General features: G+C 37.0%; 1 protein-coding gene across 5 annotated transcripts in view; it reads right to left on the reverse strand.

Moving 5' to 3' along the window:
* Positions 1–23,756, reverse strand: part of Pcdh7 (protocadherin 7) — a 423,602-nt gene that overhangs the window by 352,622 nt on the left and 47,224 nt on the right. The window contains exon 2 of one of the 5 annotated variants that reach the window (XM_036200225.1): positions 2,196–3,949. The exons of the other annotated variants lie outside the window; for them this stretch is intronic. Coding sequence (XP_036056118.1) covers positions 3,872–3,949 — 78 coding nt within the window. The 3' untranslated portion in view covers positions 2,196–3,871. Of the gene's footprint in view, positions 1–2,195; positions 3,950–23,756 lie in introns of those variants that run through there. 5 annotated transcript variants of the gene reach the window in all.

Raw genomic sequence — 23,756 nt, forward strand, 5'->3', positions numbered from 1 at the left:
AATCTTCAGCAAAAATAGAGGGATGAGGAAAAGCTCTAAAATTCTTAGAAAGTGGCATTGGAGAGGTTTCTAACTCCCCACCTCAACTGCTAATTTTTTTTAAATCAATTAATGTGATCTATTAAATTTTATTGTCTAGATGAACTGTACAAATGACTAGAAAATAAAGTAAATGAAAAAAAAAAAAAAAACCAATAGATTTGACCAGTTCTCTGAAAAGAAGAGAAACTCTGAGCCATGCCACCTCCATTATGATGAGGGTAGTGCTGCTTTACAAGTCAGTATACAGTAATGAAAAAAAGAAAAAAGCCATGACATATATACTGGATCTGCTGATAGAGAAATTTGCTTTCATTTTGTCTCTTCCACTTTCCTGAAACTTCCACAGTTGTAGTAGTAGCAGGAAAGTCAAATGAAAGTACTGTTGTCCCGGTGAGGTGCTTTGAGACTAAACAGTCATCTTGAAATTTTAACGGGGTCACAGGACTACTCTGTCTGTTGTCATCGCTTCCTCTAAGCAAAGAATTACCATCAGATGAAAGAGTCTACAGCAGTAAACATCAGGGGCCGGCGTCTGCCTCTCCTCTGAACTAAACCAGCCTGATCCAAGTCCAGAAATGCCTTTGAAGTCATGGAGACCTTTATGTGCAGATCAATCCTTAGGGGGTAGAGAGCAAGAAAAACTGGTTCTCTCTCTCTCTCTCTCTCTCTCTCTCTCTCTCTCTCTCTCTCTCTCTCATTTGTCAGGGCGTGCATTAGACTCTAGGCAGAACAAAATGGTTTTCTCTGTTGCAAACGGAATGATTTTGTACTTGGATGTAGCTTCCTTCAATTAACTTATCGGGAATCTATAGATCCAAGGACACAATTATTTATACCATGGCATGCTTCCTTTTGGTTAAATCAAGAGCACAGTAGCAACAACTGTGAATTTTGTTATCTTGGTCTTAAGGTGTGGGTTGTGTCTTGAGTCATTTAAAATAGAAACTGCATATGATTCTCTTTATACTGAAGATCATTGCTTATTAATAATGGGGTCATTAAGAAGTATCAGTTTAGAGAATCTGTAAATTATCCAATTTTAGAAATTGAAAGTTAAAATTAATTTATTGATGGTATAAGCAAAAGCCCAGTTGAATTTGATTATCAAAGCAGAGTTTCTCAGATTTTGCTGAAAGCAAACTCAGACATGGATTTGCAATTGTTCAGTTCTTTTTTATACTGCATAGATGGATGGATTGTGGGAACCCAGGCCTAACAGAAACATCTACAAAAACAACTCCTGCACCTGATATTCAAAGACCATATCTGAAGAGAGGGCATAATGATTGTAAGAGCTAGCGGACCAGAAAGCTTGCCATGAGACTCATCTCCTGGAAACAGCTTCATAAACAAGACCTGAACAATGTCCGTCCATATCAATAGACACTTTTGGCGGGAGGGGCACACTCTTATAGATCCTACAACTAGACCAAGAACTATAGGCAACTAATGACTGCTAAGAGAGGTACACTTAGACTCTCTTGAGGACACAGGCCTTAACTGGTTATAAAATACAAAGTGTCAGCCCTGAAATGACACACATAAATAAGAAAAACAGACTAAACAAGTTGTACTTATATATTTATGCATCTATATTTATATGTAGCTATGATAATCAAAGAAAAAGAGGCCAAAATAAAAAAAATTAAGAGGGAGACAGCAGTGGGAAGAACATGGGACAGTTGGGGAACAAGAGACAAGGGACACATTGAAGAGATGAAGGGAAGTGGGAAATAATGTAATCATACTTTAATTAAAAATATATTTTTTAACATTGCTGGGTGTGGTAGCATTTTTAAATTTATTTATCTTTATGTGCTTCAATGTTTTGCTGGCATGTATGTCTGTGTGAGGGTGTCAGATCTTGGAATTACCAGGCAGTTGTGAGCTGCCATGTGGGTGTTGGGAATTGAACCCAAGGCCTCTGGAAGAGCAGTCAGTGCTCTTAACCACTGAGCCATCTCTTCAGCCCCCAAAATGTATTTTTAAAAAATTTTAAATCTTCAGTGTGTGAGCTGATTTTTCTCCAATAAAGACTGGTAAGCTGAACATGTTATATGTGTCAATGTGCTTAACAGGACTATGGACATAAGAAACATAGGCATCTTATAAAGTAGTTTTCCTTTATTTTATTGGCCACAAAAAATATTCAATGCAATAGAATCATACAGTTTTATAATTTATTATAATTGCATAAATAAAGAAAAATCCCTGTAACATTAAGATAAGAAGATCAGTTGCAATTGATTGTCACATAGAAAGAAGAGGTAAAAAATTCAACTATAAAATTAATCAGCAAGATAGAGAGAAATGAATAAAAATACCAAAGGACAGTAGTTTCCAAAATTTTATGGCACATGGTGACTACAAAAAATATGTCCATCTGTTTCAAATATATACTACCTGATTTATACTAACACAAGATTATTTGTTACACTTTTCAGGTTGAAAAAATGTAAGGGATAAATGCACATAACCTACTGACAAAATAGAAAGCTATAATTGAGAAAACAAATATTTCCCTAGTCTCTTCTATATTAGCATCCATGATTCATTCATGCCCTGTCACTGAAGGAGTATAATATGCATTTTCAACTGTCTGCACACTAATTTCCCATGAGCTACAGTCATTATTATCAGACATCAGTGTCATCCTAATATAAATGGCTCAATCACATCAAATATCATATTTAATTGGAGAAATTCTGCAGCAGGCATCCTATTTTAGAATCCCTTGCTTTGTGAATAGTAATCAGTAGTAACAGATGAAATGACTTAGGACAATTGATGTGACCTCTTCACATGCTAGGTAACAGACCCAGGTGCAAATGCTACTGGTTAAATTTTATCTCCTTCCACACACACCACTGTACACATCTACACTCACACTCCTAAGAAAATTAGACTGTAGGTTTATATAGTGTCTTCCATTGAGCAAGTAACAATAATGTGAAGAGCTTCTGGCATGCAGCTCAACCTTATCTTTTTTTTTTTTTTTTTAACATAAAAAGTCCCTCCTCTACACACATGAAGAAACAAGACTACAAACTCAAAAGGCCAGTTTCCTATTGACATAATGGCCATGTATTCCTTGAACACTTTACATGTCTAATCCTAAACTCATTCAGAAATTGTGTAAAAGATTTTTAAATATGGTGTGATCTATCTTCTGTTTCTACAACCTCATAAATCATGTTCAGTGGGTACCAGAATGACTTAAGTTGCATTTCCTCTCAAGTCCCCAGTTCCCCACTTTCCCTGACTGGCAGTGGAACTTCTTCTTCAGTGCCTTATTAAATAGCATTACTTTGTCTAATTTCCAGAATTAGGTCCTGAGGTATACACTTCCACTTCTTTGTTCATCTAGCGCAGATCCTGATGACTTCTACATAACGCATCCAATGAGTTCAAGCAAGGCAAATTAACACATGTTCATAGTAATCTTCACAGTAATGAGGAGAAACAGGGGGAAATAGACATGGCCACTCTTCACTTGAGTCCTTTGAACTGCAAGTGAAGACAGGGCTTCCTGGTCTTCTTTTCACACTCCTGAGTTTGAAGACATTTGACTGTCCCCACAGGAATGGCCAAGACTGCAAAACCTCTCTCACATCCCTCTTTAAGTCCGTATTCAGACCTTCATTGTTTTCACTCCTTTGCAAAGTACTGCTTGATTTCTTTTAGCAGAAAGTTTCTGTGTTCTTCAAAATTAGGGCTTCACTTTAATGAGCTAGTGATCTCTCGCCCCTTGGGAATCAATTTCGTTCTACACCAGACAAATCCGGGTCTGTTAGGATCCAACGTATTGAGTTGGAACTTGGCATGTGTTTCACTTACGAGCACATACATTGATTTTACACGATTCCTCAATGTGGCCAGGTGGGTTCGTGGTCTGCACTGTATCCACCTATAAAAAATACAAAAATATATGTCTGCTTTACAGGGATGTGAGTAGGGTTTTGCCAGCCAGTCTAGTTGCAAAGCTTGAACTGCACATCTCGGCTAATGGTATTCTTTCCTTCTTAAAGATGTATTTGTGGCGGCCACAACCTTTTTCAGAAGTCAGAGAGACATAGCAGTTCTCGCTACAATTATCAACCCTGGGGCACCAAAATCAATAGAGCTGGCTAGTCCCAAGGATGTTAGCTCTGACAAGAACTGTTTGATTGGTATAAGAATCATTGAGTTAATTGTGTTTCCAGGTTCAAGCTTTTCAAGGCTATGAAATGTCAAGGGGAGGGAAGATGGAGAGTGCCGTGTGTGTATTCTATAATCGGAATAAAGTGATATGGTAATTATGTTGCAGATGCTTTTTAACTTACACATCCATGAAGTGTCAGAGATGGGAGCTAGATCTAAATGTTCAAACCCTCCAAGTAGCTTTAGTCTCTAGTGATGTCATGAGATGGCTCACTCTCCCTTCTTAGAAGCCTAGCAATTTACATGTGATGCACAAACTGCCTGCTGATCTCTGGTAAACACAAGTTACTCTGTGCTTCAAAGGCATGACTGACAACCAGACTGCTACTCACAAATCCAGGGAGGCTACCAAAAAAACAGGACCCTAAGAAAGACACAGGATCTACAGGAACAACCTGGACAACAGTGGGAGCAAGGAAGGGCAAGGTTCGAGAGAAAGAGAGCTTAGGGGAACAGGAGATCCCAGCTGGATCAAGAACAGAAAGGGAGAACAAGGAATAACAGACCATGATAAATGAAGACCACATGAGAACAGGAATAGGCAGAGTGCTGGAGAGGTCCCCAGAAATCCACAATGATATATCTTCTGTAGTCTGCTGGCAATGGTGGAGAGAAAGCCTGATCTGACCTAGTCTGGTGATTAGATGGCCAAACACCCTAACTGTTGTGCAGAACTCTCATCCAATAACTGATGGAAGTGGATCCAGAGATCCTCAGCCAGGCCCCAGGTGGAGCTCCAGGAGTCCAATTGGCGAGAAAGAGGAGGGACTGTAAGAGTGTGAATTGTTGAGACCAAGGTTGGCAAAGGCATGACTGCTCTCAGGCTGGGTTCCCTGCCTTGGTAGTTCATTTGTAGAAAGGGAAGCGATGATACATATGCCTTCAAAATATTTTGGTGCTAATGTAAACTTTAAATGGTATTCAATATTATTCTGAACTTGAGAGCAATCAATGGACTAATTTTTGCTTTCTATGCAAGAAACTACACAAAGCATTTTTTTTTCCAATTTGAACTACAAATGATGATAGCAAAATCTTTAGTAAGCCTGAAAATGGCCAACAGGATGTTGTCATTTTCGGGAACTTGGTGAATGAAGTTCCTGATTCAAAGTGCTCAAGAATCAGTATAAGGAAAGAAAAATCTTCAGTTTAAATTCCAAGGTCACAACATACCTGCATGCAAATACAAACTTATGAAAGAAGTAGATGCTGTTTTCTTCTGAATGCTTATCAACTTATTTATAAAAGTGAATAGTATAATAAAATGACTGGCTAATTTGAAAATTAATTACTTGAGAGGAAGGCTTACTTTGAGACGCGCTCTTAGCAGTGAGTTATTCTTATTCACTATTAAGTTAAAGCGGCTTGAAAACGTCATAATTGCTCATTAAATATTGTCTTTGCCAAGAAACATTTTTTCTCTAGCAACTCTAAAAGTTAATAAATTTTAAGATGATTTGATCAATTTCATAATCATATCATAAGTAAATATGATAAAATCATAAAATTACATCAGGTATACTTTATCTCATTTCACAGGATTCATATCAGTACATATTTAATTCAAGCTTCTTAACCAAAGATATTTGAAAGATTTCATTTTATGTTCTATTTGCAAATTAGCTTGTAGCCATCACATAACCATAAAGCATGAAAAACATTCCATCTGCCTATTCTGTGTCCTCCACATATATGACAGGTTTACATAGCGCTTATGACACGTTTAACTGTTTTATAGTTATTCATTTAATTTTTCTATCATATTCCAGGCTATGTTGTCATCCCTGAGGGTAAACATCATGTTCACTCTACCTATTCTTTCCCAGAATCTGCACATGATCGGTTGGTAGTAAATTGTGTTAATGAACGAATATATATTTGGGAACTGATAACTAAGTAAATTAAATTATCTGTTATCTCATGATATCATAAAGGTAATTTTGAAATTTTAAAATGGTGTGGACATTCTTGCTGTACATTATTTGTCATATGACTTTTGATCTTAGAACATAGCTCTTCTGAATGGCAGCAAATGATATATACTTTGATATCATGTCACTTTCTACATTTTTCCTATTTAAGTTTAGTCTGACAAAAAAAATTAAGTTTCTTTTTTCTTTTCCATGTGAGATTCATTTCTTTTTCTTTAAAGGTATGATCTATGCAAAGTTTTCGGCAAAGCTTTTAATAAATGAATAAATAGATGAAACATTTAAAAATAAAAATCAGAAGAGTCAAAATGTTTAATGTTTTATTTTCAAAGCTTATTTATAATTTCAATTTATAATTGTACCGAGGAATATAACACATTTAAATAATATATGCACCATGCTGTCATGAAAGATAATGAAATCCCCTTATTAAAATGTTACTTAGAACTACTTCACAACTCAACCAATTGTAGAGAACTGTTTATGGTTTTAGGCTGTGATACATGGAAAAACACAACTGTATTCTAATATCCACCTGTCATTAGAGTCAGGAAAGATGAGTTCTTTCTTCACCATTAAAAATTATTGTTTCAAAAATCTGCATATTTCAAATCATTCATTGAGCTTACAGAGAACCATTTAGGAATCACAGTTCTGAAAACTGTTGGTAAGGTTCAGAATAGAAATGTGTGTTACCAGTATGTGTTTGCTTTGATTTGAAGCAGCTAATTAAAAAGGCCCTGGAAGTAATTTTCAGATCACCACTGCTAAGGAGATAGGCTTCAGTAAATCGGATCCAACAAATCTTTCAGTCACATCCAATTCAGGTAAAGCTGTAAAGACAAGGTCTGTGTCTTCCTCTTTCAGTCTTTCTCTTCAATTCATTTCTATCATTTAGGCAATAAGTCATACTCACATGCACTGTGCATACACACACACACACACACACACACACACACACACACACACACACTTGAAACCAAGTCATTCTAGACCCCTTCCTATGAGGCTATCACCACATCTCAAATCTTTCATCCCCTAACTAAAAGACCAATTAACTAAGCTAGAAATGTAATTTACAAAAGTTATTAGAAAGTAGTTGAGTTACAAAAATGACTTTCCCCCTTTTCTTATGCTCCCTGGGCATCAATAGTGATGAGGGCCAGGAGAGGGAAATTGATCTACTCAGAAACTAGGGAAGGGACTCAGATCTAGGTATAAGAAAATACAGAACTCTCCCACATAGGAATAGACCTGTTTTTAACCTATGATCTATTAAAAAAAAAAAACCTCTAAAACCAAGGAAAAATAAAATCTATATTCTTTGAAAGAGTATGTATGTATTTTTCTACTTATTTTCATTAGGTATGCTTCAGTTCTAATCATGCACCTATGTAATTGGAGAAGATTAAGTGCACGTGTCTGTTGAATGTGTTTGCATATAATTGGCAATATGCAAAATAACTCTATGAATATGCATTACTTTTTCCTTGAGTGATGTTCAAATCGAGAAAAAAGTGAGAGGTATCTCATAAAAAGCAGACTGTATTCCACAACACAGAGAACACGTTCATACTAATTTTTACCATCTAGAAACTGAAGTTGTTATTAATATTTGAGAGCATGACTGCCCAATAAGAAAGTCACTTTCAGTTATAATAAAGAAGCACAGCCCCTTAATGCTGGCAGTTTATTGTATTTTTGAATATTAAAACCCACTTTAAATGGAAAAGAAGAAATATAGTAAACACAGGATTTAGAAAGTTGAAGGACTATAAAAAGGTAACCCTCAACAGTAATTTGTCTTTTTTACTCATGATCTATATAAATAATTTATAAAAACTGTAAACAGTGGTGATTATTAGTGACTGTGACACCCATGTAGAGGTGATGGAGCCACCATCCAAGACCCCAAAACACTACACACTAACAGTCGAACCAAAAGAAGAAACAGGTGCCTTTTCACCTTCCTTTAACCCTTCTCCCTGAAACAGGTCATCAGGTATCACCCAAAAGACTTGCAGAGCTGATATGTGTGTGTGCCTGGAGGACAGGAATTTCCTTATCTCTGACAACAAATGGCCACACATGAATCTACACAGACAGGCCGTGCTATGTTCCTCTCTGTGTGTAGCCATTGCTTCACACGCCCCATGCCAACACTCTTCGCAAGGGTTCTGCACTTCTTGTGAAATCTAACCATAAAAACCTCTCCCGGTTTCTTTGATTTATTTCCTTGTGGCAGACCCTGTTTCGTGTGCAAAGTACAAGTCAAATATACTTTTTTATGAACCTCCAAAATATGAGGGAAGAAATTTTTCTTCAGAAGAGTGTTTATTAAAATATCATTTAAACTTGCAAAGGCCTTGTGACGCAGCCCTCTGAACTTGGATCACTTCACGCTGAAGAAAGTGGAGCCCAGAGACAAGAATCTTCTTATATAAAATTATATACATGTAAGTGATAAAGTGAGGGACCTAAACCAAGACTTGGAACTCCTAATCAAATGCATTTTCACTGCACTGTTTGCACATAATAAATTACTGTGAAATTCTGACTTTAAAAAAACAAACATGTGCCGGGCAGTACTGGCACACGCCTGTAATCCCAGCACTCGGGAGGCAGAGGCAGGCGGATTTCTGTGAGTTCAAGGCCAGCCTGTGAGAGCGAGATCCAGGAAAGGCTCAAAGCTACACAGAGAAACCCTGTCTCTAAAAATAAAAACAAACAAACAAACAAACAAACAAACACATGTGTTACAATGGTAACTGCCTCCATTTGGGGCATGGCTTAATGAATAATAAGCAAAATGATATATTTCCTAAACCACTCTAAATGTACATGTTGTGATGATTCCTAGAAGCTTATGTGTTTATCAGACTAATCATGATTAGCTCATTTACTTGTGTAAGGTATGCGCGCGTGCACACGCGCACACACACACACACACACACACACACACACACACACACACACACAGAGTGACATTTGTCAATATCGTTTCTACATTACTAAAGGCCAGAAGTCTTTTTAACTGTTAGCCACTGAATCAGCCAAGAAAGGAAATGCCTTAGTAAGTAATATATACCCGTTTCTCACCTGAAATAGCTTGCTCTTACTTCAGAATGTGAAAGACTTGGAGCCTAATAAAAGAATTCTTTGGGCTGGAGAACCACACAATCAATATTGATTCACTTGGCTTCCTATTAGAATCATAGAATCTTAGTGTCAGCAACAATACCTAAGGTTATAAAGTCCAGTCTAGTAGGAGGCATGGGAAAAAAAATGGATAGCAACCCAAGAGACCAGCCCTGTTCAGGGGGAACTTCTTCTTCAATCTTTTAAAGAAAGCCACAGAAGCATAAGTGTGGATGCTTTCACAACTGAGGGGAGACAAAGACAAAACCCAAGTAGGTGAGATTCTGAGAGACTCAACCATGAGAGCAGGAGTGATAAAGGCAGTGGGAAAGGGGCTTGTTGACTGACTGACCTTAAACTTGGCTTAGCTAGGAGCCCAAGGACAGGGCAAACATTGCCTTGGAGAAAGGCAATTGGTGAATAAGGTAAGACGTGAAGTCACAGGCAGGAAGAAACCTCTATGTACACTGTAGATTTCCTGTTAAATGTGTCTGGGTGACTCCCCAATTTCCTGTCATTAGTTTAATATCCCTACACTTAATAAGCAGGCAATGTGAAAGGAGAAACAGAAACCCATCCTCTTGAACATCGTATGTAGACAACATGTGAGGAACTCTAGAGATAAAACATGCAGCTAAACTATTTGTTAAGAAAAAGCTGCAGGTTTCTTTTCTGTTTTATTACACATATTCAAGTCTTTCTCATTTAGCTCATTTTCTTTGAAATTTAATTTTTAATAACGGTTTCAAAGAAAAAGAAATGTGTGAATCCTCGAGTGATAAAGATTAATCCCAGCATTGCTAAGCACTATATAACTAAAAAAAGGATAGACAGGATCGCAGCTTTACAGTTTCATTTGCACTGGACTAAAGTTGAACAAAAATGTATTTATGTTCTTAAAGTTCACAGTAAAGAGGAAAATGATGCGAGCTTAAGCTCTCATCTTTATCCTCTTCAGACCACGGTATTGACTACCCTTGGACACCATGGCAGCGCTAGCTAATCTTTGTGTGCTAAAGCAGCAAAAACTGCCTCCAAAAAAAAAAAACGGAAGAGGTGCTGGTGAGGAGAAGGCAAGAAGAGGAAGCCTGTGGTCAGCAAAAGCCCCTGAAGCTACACGTGTCTGGAAAACAGTGAGATATTTGGGGAACCCTAGACAACCACCAATCAGACCCAGAAGCAAGCCAATAAAGGAAACACAACAGGATGCAACCAGAGCTTAAAAACATTTATGTTCTCAGGAGAAAACCAAATCTAACAAGCCAGCTTCGAGCTTGCAGACAATGTCAGCTCAAAATGTGAAATTTGGCACATTGCTTATGTGGTCTATTTGCATGGATAGAAATTGAATATGATTCCATTTTAATTTTATTTGTGGCTTACCAGTGTCAAAAATCTGTGCTTCATTACAATTAGAAATTACTAGACATTTTAATAAACGCTTTCCTAAGTAGTAAGATGTTGATTTAAGGATCGATGTGCATAGATTTAATAGCACTTTTAGTATATAGAGATACACTATATTAATAAGTAACATAGAGAAGCAATGTAATTTCAAAGATAAAGAAGCTATCTGCATCCTTCTTTTACTACCTGTCAAATTTTACCGGTGAAAATTATTGAAGTCCAGAGAGGTGTCAAAGTCAACTCAATAAAACACTGAAGATGTAGGATTAAAATTAAATGTCTTCAGGGTTTGGGAGATAGCTTAGGGGGTAAAAAGTGTTTGCTGCCAAAGCATGAAGACCAGAGTTTAAATCCCCAAAAGTATGTGAAAAGCTGGGCATGCCTGTGCTTGTGTTTACAACCCAGCTTGGTGGTGGAGTGGGATGCAAGGCAAGAGGATCACTGTTGGCCACCATGACCTCCATGTTCGATGGGAAACTATATTTTAAAAGAATGTGGAAAAAAGTGATAGAGCTAGGCACTCGGGCCTTTGCATATGCACTCTTGTGCATGAAAATACACCCTACACAGACACAACACATACTCACAAACACACAAAGAACACTTAACCATTCTTATTCCCAATCCTCATCCCCAGGTCAGTGTTTATTTCCACTTAAATTATCAAATTACATCTCAGAGAAGCTGAAGATTGCAGAATGAGATTCTTTAAGTAAAAATTAAATGCCTCTAATCCCTGTAACCCTACATGTGAAGTAAAGAATTCTTCTGATTGACAGTGGACTTTATGTTAATAATGCCAGGAGGCTTTTCCAAAAAACTTGCAGTGCAAAACACAAAATAAATGTAAAATGGCAGAACAATATTCTTTGTGATAAAAGATATGTCTATGTTTGGTGGCACTTTAGGATTTTTATTTTGAAGGGTTTAAAAATCATAAGAAATTAATACAAATTACTTTTAAGCCAAGCTTTAACATAGCTTCATTTCAAGCTTTTGTGGAGGGCCTGGTTCTAATCAATATTGCATCGAATTTTTAATACGTTTAATATTGTATGAAAAGGACTGCAAATCTTAGATTTTAAAATAGGTCACAATGCTTAAAGCACTTAATCACAAAGCAATATGGTGTGTCTCAACAGGAAAAAAAAAAAGATTATGTGCTTCCCTTTTTTCCTCCTTTGTCTTTATAAGTGCAGTGTGATATATTAGTTTAATTAAAGTCTACCAAATTATCATAAGGATTTTATGTGCTGAAAATAATTGGCTTTTTTCTTCCCTGCTCACTTTTTGTTAATGGAAGCAGAACATTTTTTTTTATGATACTTAGTATAAGATACTTGAAGACTGCAGGGAAGTAAGGCAATCGAGGGGCCTAATGAAGTGACCTGTGTCATCTATGACTTGAAAAAAAATTGAGCCTGCACTAATGCACAATGAGATAAGTCAATGTTTCCAAAGAGTTAAAAGGATAGATAACATGATGGCTCAAAGCCAAACTGTACCAAGAATCCATCCATACATAAAAATGACAATCCTATTAATAGGAAACGCTGAAGGGCTCTAAAACAGGGTAAAATGTATAAATAAATCACATATGAAGATGCTTTTAGTGTATACCATGATAAATCAATCTTTTTCGTGGAACATGTTAAGTTAAAATGCAGTTAAAGTCACACTATTGGGTACCCATTTAATAAGGGGCAAATTCTGCCCATAAGTGGACAAAGAATTAAATGAAAACCATTTTAGAAAGTTAATACAAGGAAAATAACCACTGTTGCTAACTGTGAGTGGGAAGAAATAGTAATTAAAACATGTAAGCATTTACAGGACACCTCTCTTTAACAGAAACAAGAAAATCTGGCAATAGCCTATGAACTTTAAATTATCCCATTCATTGCCTGTGGAATCTGGAGCCAGAATTTCACAGTGATTCCTTTCTAGTAGAATCTTTAAATTAAACTGCTGAATGTGTATATCCCATATTCAATTACAACCAACAGTAATTTTTCTATTAAGACAATAATGACATTGACTACACTCATTTATTACTTTTCTGTAAGAAACAGTGTTACAGGAAACTTGAAAATTTTTGGAACATTTATTTGCTTCTCTGAATTAATTCCTGAAGTTTCTGCTGCCATTCTTGGCCTCCTTGCATGTTAATAGTTGTCATTGATCATAACTAACATTGTGTTGGGTGTTTACAAGATCTCAGGCCAAGGCGCAAGGTCAGTAGGAAACAGAGACTATCAGCAATCACATGGAACAAAGAAAGAATTCAGGGCTGAGAAAATAGCTTGGCCAAATCACAGACCCAAACCCTGACAGCAGTGGAATTTTAAGCCCAGGAAGTCTCCTCTAATCTCTGTACTCTTAAACACTCTACATCCCACTGCCTTTCCAGTTGCTGATGAATTTTTGCTTAAAGGCTGATAATGTCACACTTGCTCTGCCTTTGCAACTCTAAAAATGTTTTTTTTTTTTAAGATCTATACTTTTAATATATCCATAAACAATTGAGCACCTAAACTTAGGCTTTTTAAGGTGCCTATTATTGTTTTATTTCTTGTTTTCTTTTAAACATGGTCTCACTATGTCCCCAGGCTAGCTTCAAGCTCATGATCTTCTGGCTTTAGTCTCTTACAAGAAAGGATCTCTCCCTCTCTCCTTCTTCTTCTTCATCCCTCCATCTCTCTTCATCTCCCATCCTTTTATATATATATGTACACACACACACACACACACACACACACACACACACACACACACATAAACATTCATGTGCATGGACACACACATACACACTTCATATCACAGTACTATACATATATTCCTGAATATTAATCATATATGTGCATAAATATATATTTAGATATATAAATACAATGTGTTTCCTCTCCTCTCAACAATGCTTATTATTATGAAATACCAAGACCTCAGAATTCACTAAAGCCAAAACCAAGCCAAGAAGATGACAATCTCCCCTGCATCTGAACAGATGTACTTAGGAAGAAGAGTTTCCTTGGTGAGGATGTGCATGCATTTTGAACAGATACACTCTTGATTTACTCCATTTGTTTTAAGCCAAGGAGTGGAAGAAGATCTTTGACAAAACTGTCATCTTTAAAACACAGTGATATTTCATTTTCCCTTCTGCACTATTGAGATTGCTTAGTACTGAAATGCTTCCAGTAGCTCCTATATCCAATTTTTCAAAGCTGTCATTTCCTAGCAAATCTGCTTAAGCAAAAATACTATGTTGTTAGAAAACAGAACAAACATAGATTGTAAAATACATTCTATTCTTCTTTGCAGGTCAGAATCTAAGGCAAGAATGGGAAGTTGGATGAACATGTGGAAAAATTTGGTAGATGACTATGATGGATTGGCTAAAGTCCATGAATCACATGTATTTCTGATTAGTTTGAATGATACTCTTAGACATAGCTCAGTAGAATTTCTCAGCAATTATCATATAATCAAAATGTTATTTTCAATGTATTCACTTAAGGTCATTGCATGTATAAAAACAAATCCTGGTGGGAAAATGGAACAATGAAAGATGACCATGGTTATCTTTCCTCAGTTCAAGATCACAACAGCCATCACAATATAACTTGTCATTATTTTATGACCCAGAAAGCAACAACCACAATAACAACAAACATCATGAAGCAGTATATTTGTAGACTTCTGGCCTTCTGAAATGTGGGATGTCATATACTCATATCCTGTGGTACTCAAATGAGGGAAGGCAGAACAGATACTAACCTTAAAGGAATATATGTAAGGATGAATGGTGTAAGAACTAACAAGGTTTGTAGTTATCAAGAAATGTCCATATGTAATAATAAATGTGCTTTGGGAAGGATCAGCCATGTTGACTGAAAGTATCACTCAATATTCTTAACATAAAATATACTTTCAGGATATACACACACAAACATATGCTCTAAACTGAATATATAGGTAGATAGATAAGTAAGATATGCATTGCACATACAACTTTTTACTGCAAAAACATGATAAAACAATTTTGGCTGAAATTAATATTTCTAAGTGTATGCAGTACAAACTATGTAAATATTGTAATTGTATCTTTACTTTAAAAAGCTAGTCATGCCTCAGCAAAAGCCAAGACTGCTTATGGTGTACAATCTGAAACCCAATTCTCTCCTGGCACTTTAACACTGGATCTGTCACCCTTTAACACCACAAAATCAATACCCTGGAATGTCATGGTTCTCTGCTGGCCCACAAAGTCAAGGCATGATCAATTTCAACTTCCTTACTAGACAGAAATAGACTTAGACAAATAAAAGATTTCATTCAAGTTAAATTCAATAAAGCAAAGGAATAAAGGTGGAGAGAGTCAAAGTTGTTAGAATTCAATCCAATAAATGTATACTTATATCTAGACTTATTTTAAAATCCAACTACATTTCAAGCCATTCAAAAAGACTTTATTATAAACTAAAACAAGCTTATAAATTACTGTAGTTCCCAAATAAAGATATGTCTACTGAGTGCACACGTGCACACACACACACACACACACACACACACACACACACACACACACACACACACACATACACACGTTCATTTCCTATCTTGCATTAGTGAATAAGCAGTCGAGGAGTATTAACTGAATTTCTCATTGTATGTATGCCTGGGACATAATGTTAATGTTGACATCACTCCTCAGTGGTAACAAAAAATTGTATCCTTCTTCTCATAAACTGTATGTGCCTAAGACAGTTCCCTACACAGACTAAGCCTTTTGATAAATATCCTTTGGCTATAGAAAAAGCAATGCCATGTGTTTAATGTATCCTATATAAACTGTATCAGGGCAAAGTTTCCCTCTTTCTGGTTTGCTACTTTTTGTCTGGCTTCTGTATTGCCCCACCTACTCAGCAAGCACACAATAAACAGTTGCTGCTCTGGATGAGTAGAAGATGTCCCCCATATGGCTAGTCATTTGCTAACATTCTCTGAAATTTAAATGATTGATTTTGAGAAAATGCTTAAGTGATTAAAATTTTATATATCAGTGGTTTTATACAATGTCATAATTTCTATGGTTAATGGTCTTGGCAACATTATTTAGTAATACTGTGAGAAAACTAGGCCTGATAGTTGAGAGGAACAGAGTGTGATTTTAGCTCACTAACTTGCTATGTAATTTGGTCTTCTGAGGACTCTCTAGTCTTATCCTCAGAAACAAGGAAAGACATAAGAATAAGGAGTTCTCATGTATCCTCGTGGGTACTTAAAGGGACACGAATCCTAAAGAATCAACGAAAGAGTCTCTACAGGTCAGAAAAAGAGACAGCAAGCATTCCTATTACTGGAGTCAAAAGAAACTGGTCACTGAGTTGAGCAAAAACAACAAACAAACTACTGAAGAAACTGTAGTGATGCTAACAGATGTGGGAGGCGTTGGCAGCATGTGGTGGAGGACCCGGAGTTACTGCTTCCAGTCACAGTAAGGTGGGCAATCTATACCACCCTTTCTCTTGTCTTCCTATGTCATCGAAGCTAAACGAGAAAATGTGAATGCTCGCTTCTAGCTTGTACCATTGGCAAGCCATGGGACATGAGCCTCAACAAAAAGATACATAGAGAAGTCCTTGAAGAGGCAATCCTTTCCAAAGTAAAAAGCAAATGGGTCCAAAGGATGGTTTTCCATTCTCTTTGTCCATTTTTCTTTCTTTACTTGAAAAAAAAAATACAAAATAGAGACAACCACATTCTTAGAAATATGAAAAGGAAAATCAAAGGCTAAGGATGGTGGGCCAAAGAGGGTGGTACAAGGGTTCTTCAGAAAAACTTGCTGACTTCTAATATCTAGACTTCTGTTCTAAGGGAAAAGCGGCCTGCCTCCCCTATTTGACTGTGGTGAATCCACTATTTGCAGCTGAGTGCATTCTGAGGTGATGCAGTTGCTACGGGAAAAGCAGAGAGACAAGCAACAACAAAAATATAAGAAAGATAAGAATAAGAGGGTGAGAGGGTTCATTGCTGCTACTATTAAAACACTAAATAATGTAGGTCAGTATTGTGTTTGGTTTATTGACTTTTACACTTTGTTTTCTCTTACCTTATTGACTTCCTGCAGAAAGAAGAGTTAGCTGTTTCAATTTTTATATTTATTTCTCTATGTGTGTGTGTGTGTGTGTGTGTGTGTGTGTGTGTGTGTGTGTGTCTGATTCTTTGTCTGTCTCTGTCTCTCTGTATGTTTGTGTGTGTGTATGTACATGCAATTGTTTGTATGTGTCACAGGGCCTAGGAGAAGGAAACCTGTAGGCATTGGTTCCCTCCTTCTACCATGTGTGTTATAGAACTAGAACCCAAGTCTTTAACCTCGATGTAAAATTTCTTTACCTGCTAAACATTTTGCCCACCCATGAGGACAGTTTTTAAGTGTGACTTGTTTGTCATTTATACCTGAACCAGACATGATATTCAGTTTAGACTGCCTTATTTATTAAGTAAATTTTTAACAAGAATTATTTCAAGGACACATGGAAAGCATACTATTTATTTTATAGGGACATTATTAGTATTAATAAAGTAATGCATGTAAAACATTTAATTATTCACAGCCCATTGCTAACAGCTATCCACATGGGATACAGTAAGTGCTTATCCATTATCACCACTGTACCATTATAACACTCTTTGTCCCTGTCATTTCTAGGAAATTTCTGCAATCCCAGAAAGGGACTGTTGCAGGTGTATTTCAGCCTCATGACTCTTCCCTCCAAGTCATGGCTGATGGAATTATGGGACTACTCTTAGTCCAAGCATGGTTATATATACTTTCTGACATTAAAAACTGCTATCTCAAAAGAATACTGGACAATGTTTGTACTAATATGGCATGTAACACCAGATAGACTTTCACATACAAACAGATCATCTTCAGTACAAGATAAAAGGATTGTGTGCAAAAATGGGTAACAGAAGAAGGGGCGATTTCTAGCCACTTCTTGAGACTTAGTTCATGCATATTCCTTTGTTTTGTATGAACTATAATAAGTTATAGCCTCATATTAGAAGCCAAGACTACTGACTAAATGCTTTCATCTTGGTCCCAGCACTGAAACATGTTATCAAGTTGCCTATACAAAATCTGAGTTCATGAATGCCTTTAAAAGAAGACCACCCATGCTCCTTTTTCCTTCTATGGTTTTGGTAGCCCTGTGATTTTATTTAAAAAAAAAATGTTTATGTCATTATGAGAGAAAAAGTCATACACACACACAAAAAAAATAAGGGTTTCCTATTGACTTATGATTTCTCATGTCTGGAAACATTTTTAAAATGTGCAATTAGCTTTAATCCCGAGGAGTCACAACATTTTTTACTTTGAAAATTTTAGTTGAGAGTCTTCTTAGAAAGCAAAACCAAGGGACAATCATATTTATTATAGATACAATTTTCTATTTTTGTTCACTAACAAGGGGTCTGAGGAAGAAAATCTGGATTTTTATATGCCAGAAAAATACAACTGTCCAACTGTCGTGTTCTCTCACTGTGAGCACTGACACTTTGATGGCCTCTCGATGTCCAGATAGAAGAAGGAAATTATGTGTTTTCCAAAGGTGGCTTCAGCCAAACTGCTAAACACTTTTGGATGGCATCCCAGATGCAAGCATGTGTGTAAAGTCTTGTTTTGTTTTGCTGATGAAGAAAAACTTCTAAGGGTTTTCCATAACCCAAGTTCAACAAATGTCTTTTTTTTCCAGAGCTAACACTATGATGGCTTATAGTGTTTCTATTTATTTTTATCTACTTATCTGTTTATTATTTACTGAGACAGGGTTGGACTGTGTACCTGACACTGGCCAAGAACTCACATCCATCCTTCTGCCTCAGCCTCCTGAAGCACTAGGATTCTTGTCATGAACTATCACACTCAGTTTTGTTTCTTTTTGGAGTGAAGACAAATAAAATATGCAAATGTTCTCCTCAAAATTTGTTTCCCTGTTAAGGTTCAGCAGCAGTTACTGAGATATTACAGTTGTTTAATGACATCTTTGTTCAATTTTCCAGCTTTTCAAAGAAGAGAATGCATTTTATTCCCCTGTATTTATTATATGAAGTTTGACCAGTGTCTAGTTTATAATTTTCTGAAACACAGATTTTAACATTAATTACAAGGTGACTTACAAATTTCTTGCTATAACTTAAAAGTATTTTTTTAAAGAAGTAGGCATTCCATTAGCATTACTGGAGTGAATTACTCCATGAAGACAGATGTTTGAACTCTCAGGGACCACACTATTCCCACCTGAGTGTCATATTTGTCTTTCCATTTACTTCACCCCAAACAGTTTCCATAACAAACGCTCTCATAATAAGGCCAAGACACTCATGTTAGTTCTTATTGTTTAGAAGCAGGAAGTCATAAACCATTTCAAACCACATTCCCATAACTAAGGAAGCCTGCCAAAACGCATGAAGGCAATACTGATTTATTCCCTACAGGAAAGGAAGGCTGATGGATTACTTCAGGCCAGGGCCACTGGAACTCAGTGCATTAGCAAGATCTGTAGGATCTGCTTTTAGAACAGATATTACTTGTTTGAAAACAGAACATGAAATGATGTTAATCTGCAAGAGAAGGAAGCTGCTCATGGCCCTCTAATCAGAGCCTGGGACACTTGAATCATCCGCCCTTTCATTTTCCAACTCAGGATACCCACTGAGCCCGCTCCATTGGCCATTGTGAGTATAGCACTCTTAATAAACTCAAGGGGTGTTTTGCAAGTACAAGCCTGCGGGATTGGACACTTCAGGCAAAAATGTAGCTGCATAATCAAGAATATAGCTGAAAACACCAATTAATGGTGCAAAGCACAAATAATCAAGCTTTTGCAATGTAAAAACTGTTAGGCACTAAAAATAAAACCTATGAAATGTAGCCCTGACTTTTCAAGACAGTGCCTTGGAAGGCCACAATAAAACTATCTACAATTCCTGCTGAGAAGCAGAACGGGAGGAACGGTGACGTTTTAGCTTAAGAGCGTGTTATAAAATTGAAAATGCCACTCCACACGTAATTCCATAGTCTATTATTTAAACTTTAAAGTGAATAAAATTTGCAGTTTGATAGATCTTAATGGAATGAGATCCTTAAGACTAAAAGGAACATATAAAATACTCTTAATTTGCAGTGGATATCATAAAATATCACAAAGTCAGGAATTATGTAGTAATGGCAAGCACAATTAAAGGACAGATACATGCTTGGAGAAATTCCCTTTTGCTTGAAAACTGGGAAGGCAAGCCTTGGAGCCAAATTGAGACTTATCAGACAAATATATGCGTGCCAGACAAGCAGAGGGGGAAAAAGCCATGAAAGAATATCAACACAGATGGGAAGGAGATAGCTGACTTGCAGGAAACCATGCGGAGTGACAGCTCTGCAGTGTCCTCCACACCTGATCTGGCAGCGGGGCCTAAGGGGGCCCCCGCTCTGCAGCCAAGTCAGCAAGTCCAGAGGCAGATGTGGCTCTGCTAGCTGTGTGCAGGAAGTCCCGGTGCCCAGCCTGCAACTCTGCAAGTGGTTTCTCAAAAAAGATGCAAAATCTCACAATTCTGCTTGTCTATGCTCAATAATGAGCAGCCCAGACTTCAGGAGAGACAGGAAAAACAAACAAACAAAAAACAAAAAAACCTCTCTACCGATAAGGGCTCTGCAAACATTTATTTGACCCTTATCTGTGTGTATCACTAAATTGAATTATTGTAAATAATGCATGTAAGTGGAATCACAATCATTGAAGATCAATATTAAATTGATCTCATTTTTTTTTTAAATTGTGCATTTTCTGAATTTATCTGGCACTATCATATCACTACCTAGAAAATTTGATGTCAACTCTGTTTGGTCACAATGTTGCTTCATTCCAAGTTTTTTCCACGATGATTTTTGTCCAATTTATATAAACATGGGACCTTCTGAGCAGTCAGTAGAATTTAAAGTACACAGGAAGTGGTAGAATAACAGATTGAAAAGGAAATTGTGGGTAAAATAGATGATATTTTTATCCTCTGGCACCTTCTTGAATCAACTTGCAAACAATGTAAAAAGAAAAATAGCAGTTTTCAAGAAATTTTACTTTAAAATCCCCTGTTTGAAACGCCTGTAACACTATTTTCTCAGCCTGGTTTCTTGGTGGAATGTGATGGAATTGTGGGGAACGTATTCAGATCCCAGCCCTCAGGGGTCTTTCTGTTTTATCCCCTTTGCCAAAGATGCTTCCTGCAGAGGCTGAAGTCAAATGTGTCCCAGTTGAATCCATTCACCTGCCTTCTTTTGCTTACCATTCACCTGTTTTACAAAGTTCTGACATTCTTAGTAATAACCAAATGAAAATTGGATAAACAAGCAAAAACTTGCAATAGCCAGTAACCATAGCAAGTCTAATTGTTACACAACAATAAATTAAGGTCTGGCATAAGGACAGAATTGCTTCATCAGTATAAAGTATCTATTAATGCATCCAGTGTAATGGGCAGCCCCAGATTTATATGGTGAAGAATATAATATTCCAAACTAGAGTGAAAAACACAATTGAAAATATTCCTTTCTACTTCTGTTTTAAGATGTACTTTTTAATTTTTAATTGTATGTATGCATTGTGTTCCTGTGTAGGGATATGTATACTTGAGTGCAATGGCCCTCAGAAGAGGACATCAGATCCTTTGGAGCTGGAGTTAGACAGTCATGAGCTACCTGATGAGGGTGCTGGGAAGCCAACTCTAGTCCCCTGAAAGACATCAAGTGCTCTTCAGTGCTGAGCCAACTCCACACTCATCTCCTCCTACGTTTGAAATGCCAGACTGCTGCTGACCGTCACATTATTAATGTACAAAGAATATGAAAAGACTGTGAAATAAGCCCTTTGGAAAAGTCAAGTGGATGCCGTTTTCAAAGGATAAAAGTGTACTCCTGAAGGCCAGGTGAGGCAAGCAGAATTGGAGTTCTGCCTGTTGCTCCAAAGAATTTAACTTAGGCTCACTTACATCTTTCCTCTGGATGTTTACTTTAGAAGGAGGAGAAGGTTTTTCTAAAAAGTTAACGCTCTTGAGCTTACAGGTCAGTATTCTAAATTACAAGAAAGGCCTCCAGTCTGCATGACTATGACAGTCTGATTTTAATGTGTTGCTTAAATTCTAAAACTCTTTCCACTCAGGACCTTAGAGGAGACAAGTGTTTTCTCACTGTTGGCAGAGCTTTAAGGATCTCCAGCCAGAATGAAAGATTTTTATTTTTCTCAGAGACTGACTTTTTATGAAAAAGCCATCACACTTTTTGTTCCTACTTCTGCCCTCTGTTTAAAAAAAAAAAAAAATGTGCTTTGGACAGCTGCCGGCAAAACTGACATAGGTTAAAGCATTGATTCTCTACCTCTGGGTCAGGACCCCTCAAGGTTCAAAAGGTGTTTTCATAGACGTTTCCCAAGATTGTCGGAAAGCACAGATCATTGCCGTTATGAAACAGCAATGAAAATAATAAATAAGGAACTGTATTAAACTGCATTGGGACGGTGAAGAATCATTGGGTTCGAGGCTCCTTTCTGTGCTGGTTTGGTCCCTGCAGCTACCGCCTGGATGAATCATTAGCATCACTTCCTGTGCATTGAAGTTTTCCCTGGGGCTTGCTACTAAGAGCTAATCACCAGGGTTCTTCTGATTTAGCTCTCGAGTTCCGATTAGATCATAGTTTGAAGTGGATGACTGCCGACTGCTAATTCTTACCTGAGAATATATTAAACAAAAGCCACAGTCTCAAGAAATGGCGTTTATGTTTCCTGTTAACACCCATGACTTCACAGTGTATCAGTAGAAGTGTGCCCATGCCGCATTTAACAGGTGGGGGGAGGGGACGCACAGGTTTCAGTGGCCATATGTTATTACAATGGGGATTCCTAATGGGGAAACCATTTACAGCTCAACACTAATTTTAAAACTTAATATAGGATTACAAAAATGAGTCAAGAATAGATTGAAAGCAATGACCATCCTCTGCAGATAAAAGTGGCACAACTGATATTTTAAATTTAATTTAGCCTACTATTTGTCATAACTCAGCATTTTTATGCATACTTGTCTCACAAATCTAGAGTCATTGTTTAAAATTCACATATGGCTAGGATGTAGCTCAGTGGCAGATTACATGACTCTCAGAATCAAGGCCCTTTATTTGACTCCTAGCACAACACAAACAGAAAGAAGTCATAAGAGAAAATTACTAACTGTTTCTTCATCAGAGAAGAAACTTACTTTTTCCCATAAGACATTATTTTAGTGACACATGCCATACATTCATTAAACCTCTGTTTATTTACACATTACAGTACTTCTACAAATAATATCACTGTGTGCTGTTTATAAAGACACCAGCCCTGAGTGAATTTAGAAGCCTGTGTTTCCTTTCTGCACACTAACAAAGGCGTCATACAATTCTAAACCATGCATCAGTGCCTTTATCGCACACCACAAGCCTTGCCAGACCAATTGGTTTTGCAAATGAATACTTAGGAAGGGGCAAAAAATATTAATTAAGACTTTAATTTGGTTGTAAATTTCAAGATATAATTTAATATCAAAATATTTTGCTTAAATTTCTTACAGTTGAAAAGTGATATCTTACTCTTGACACAGTGTTATTTTACAATTAAGGGGGACTCTTCTCCTACTTGTGAAAGGAAAGATTCCTTTGGGACTATATCCCCAACCACTCCTTCCTGTGACGTCTTATCAGAGCCTACCAGTGCCTCTTAACAGGCGTCATTTGGTTCCTTTTGGGGTCTCAAGGCAATTTGGATCCTTCCTACTCCCTCCCAATTATAAATATGCAGGTTAGATAATTGGCCCACCCCTTTGACGGATGCATTGCCTAAACTAAATAGACAGCCTCCCAGTAAAACACTAGCAATGGGTGGGGGAGGAAGTCTAATTAATCAGCCTGAATATCTGAAGTCATTATTGTTTCAAATCCTTTGTTACCTT

The sequence above is a fragment of the Onychomys torridus genome, chromosome 10 (assembly GCF_903995425.1).
Source record: "Onychomys torridus chromosome 10, mOncTor1.1, whole genome shotgun sequence".
Taxonomy (NCBI): domain Eukaryota; kingdom Metazoa; phylum Chordata; class Mammalia; order Rodentia; family Cricetidae; genus Onychomys; species Onychomys torridus.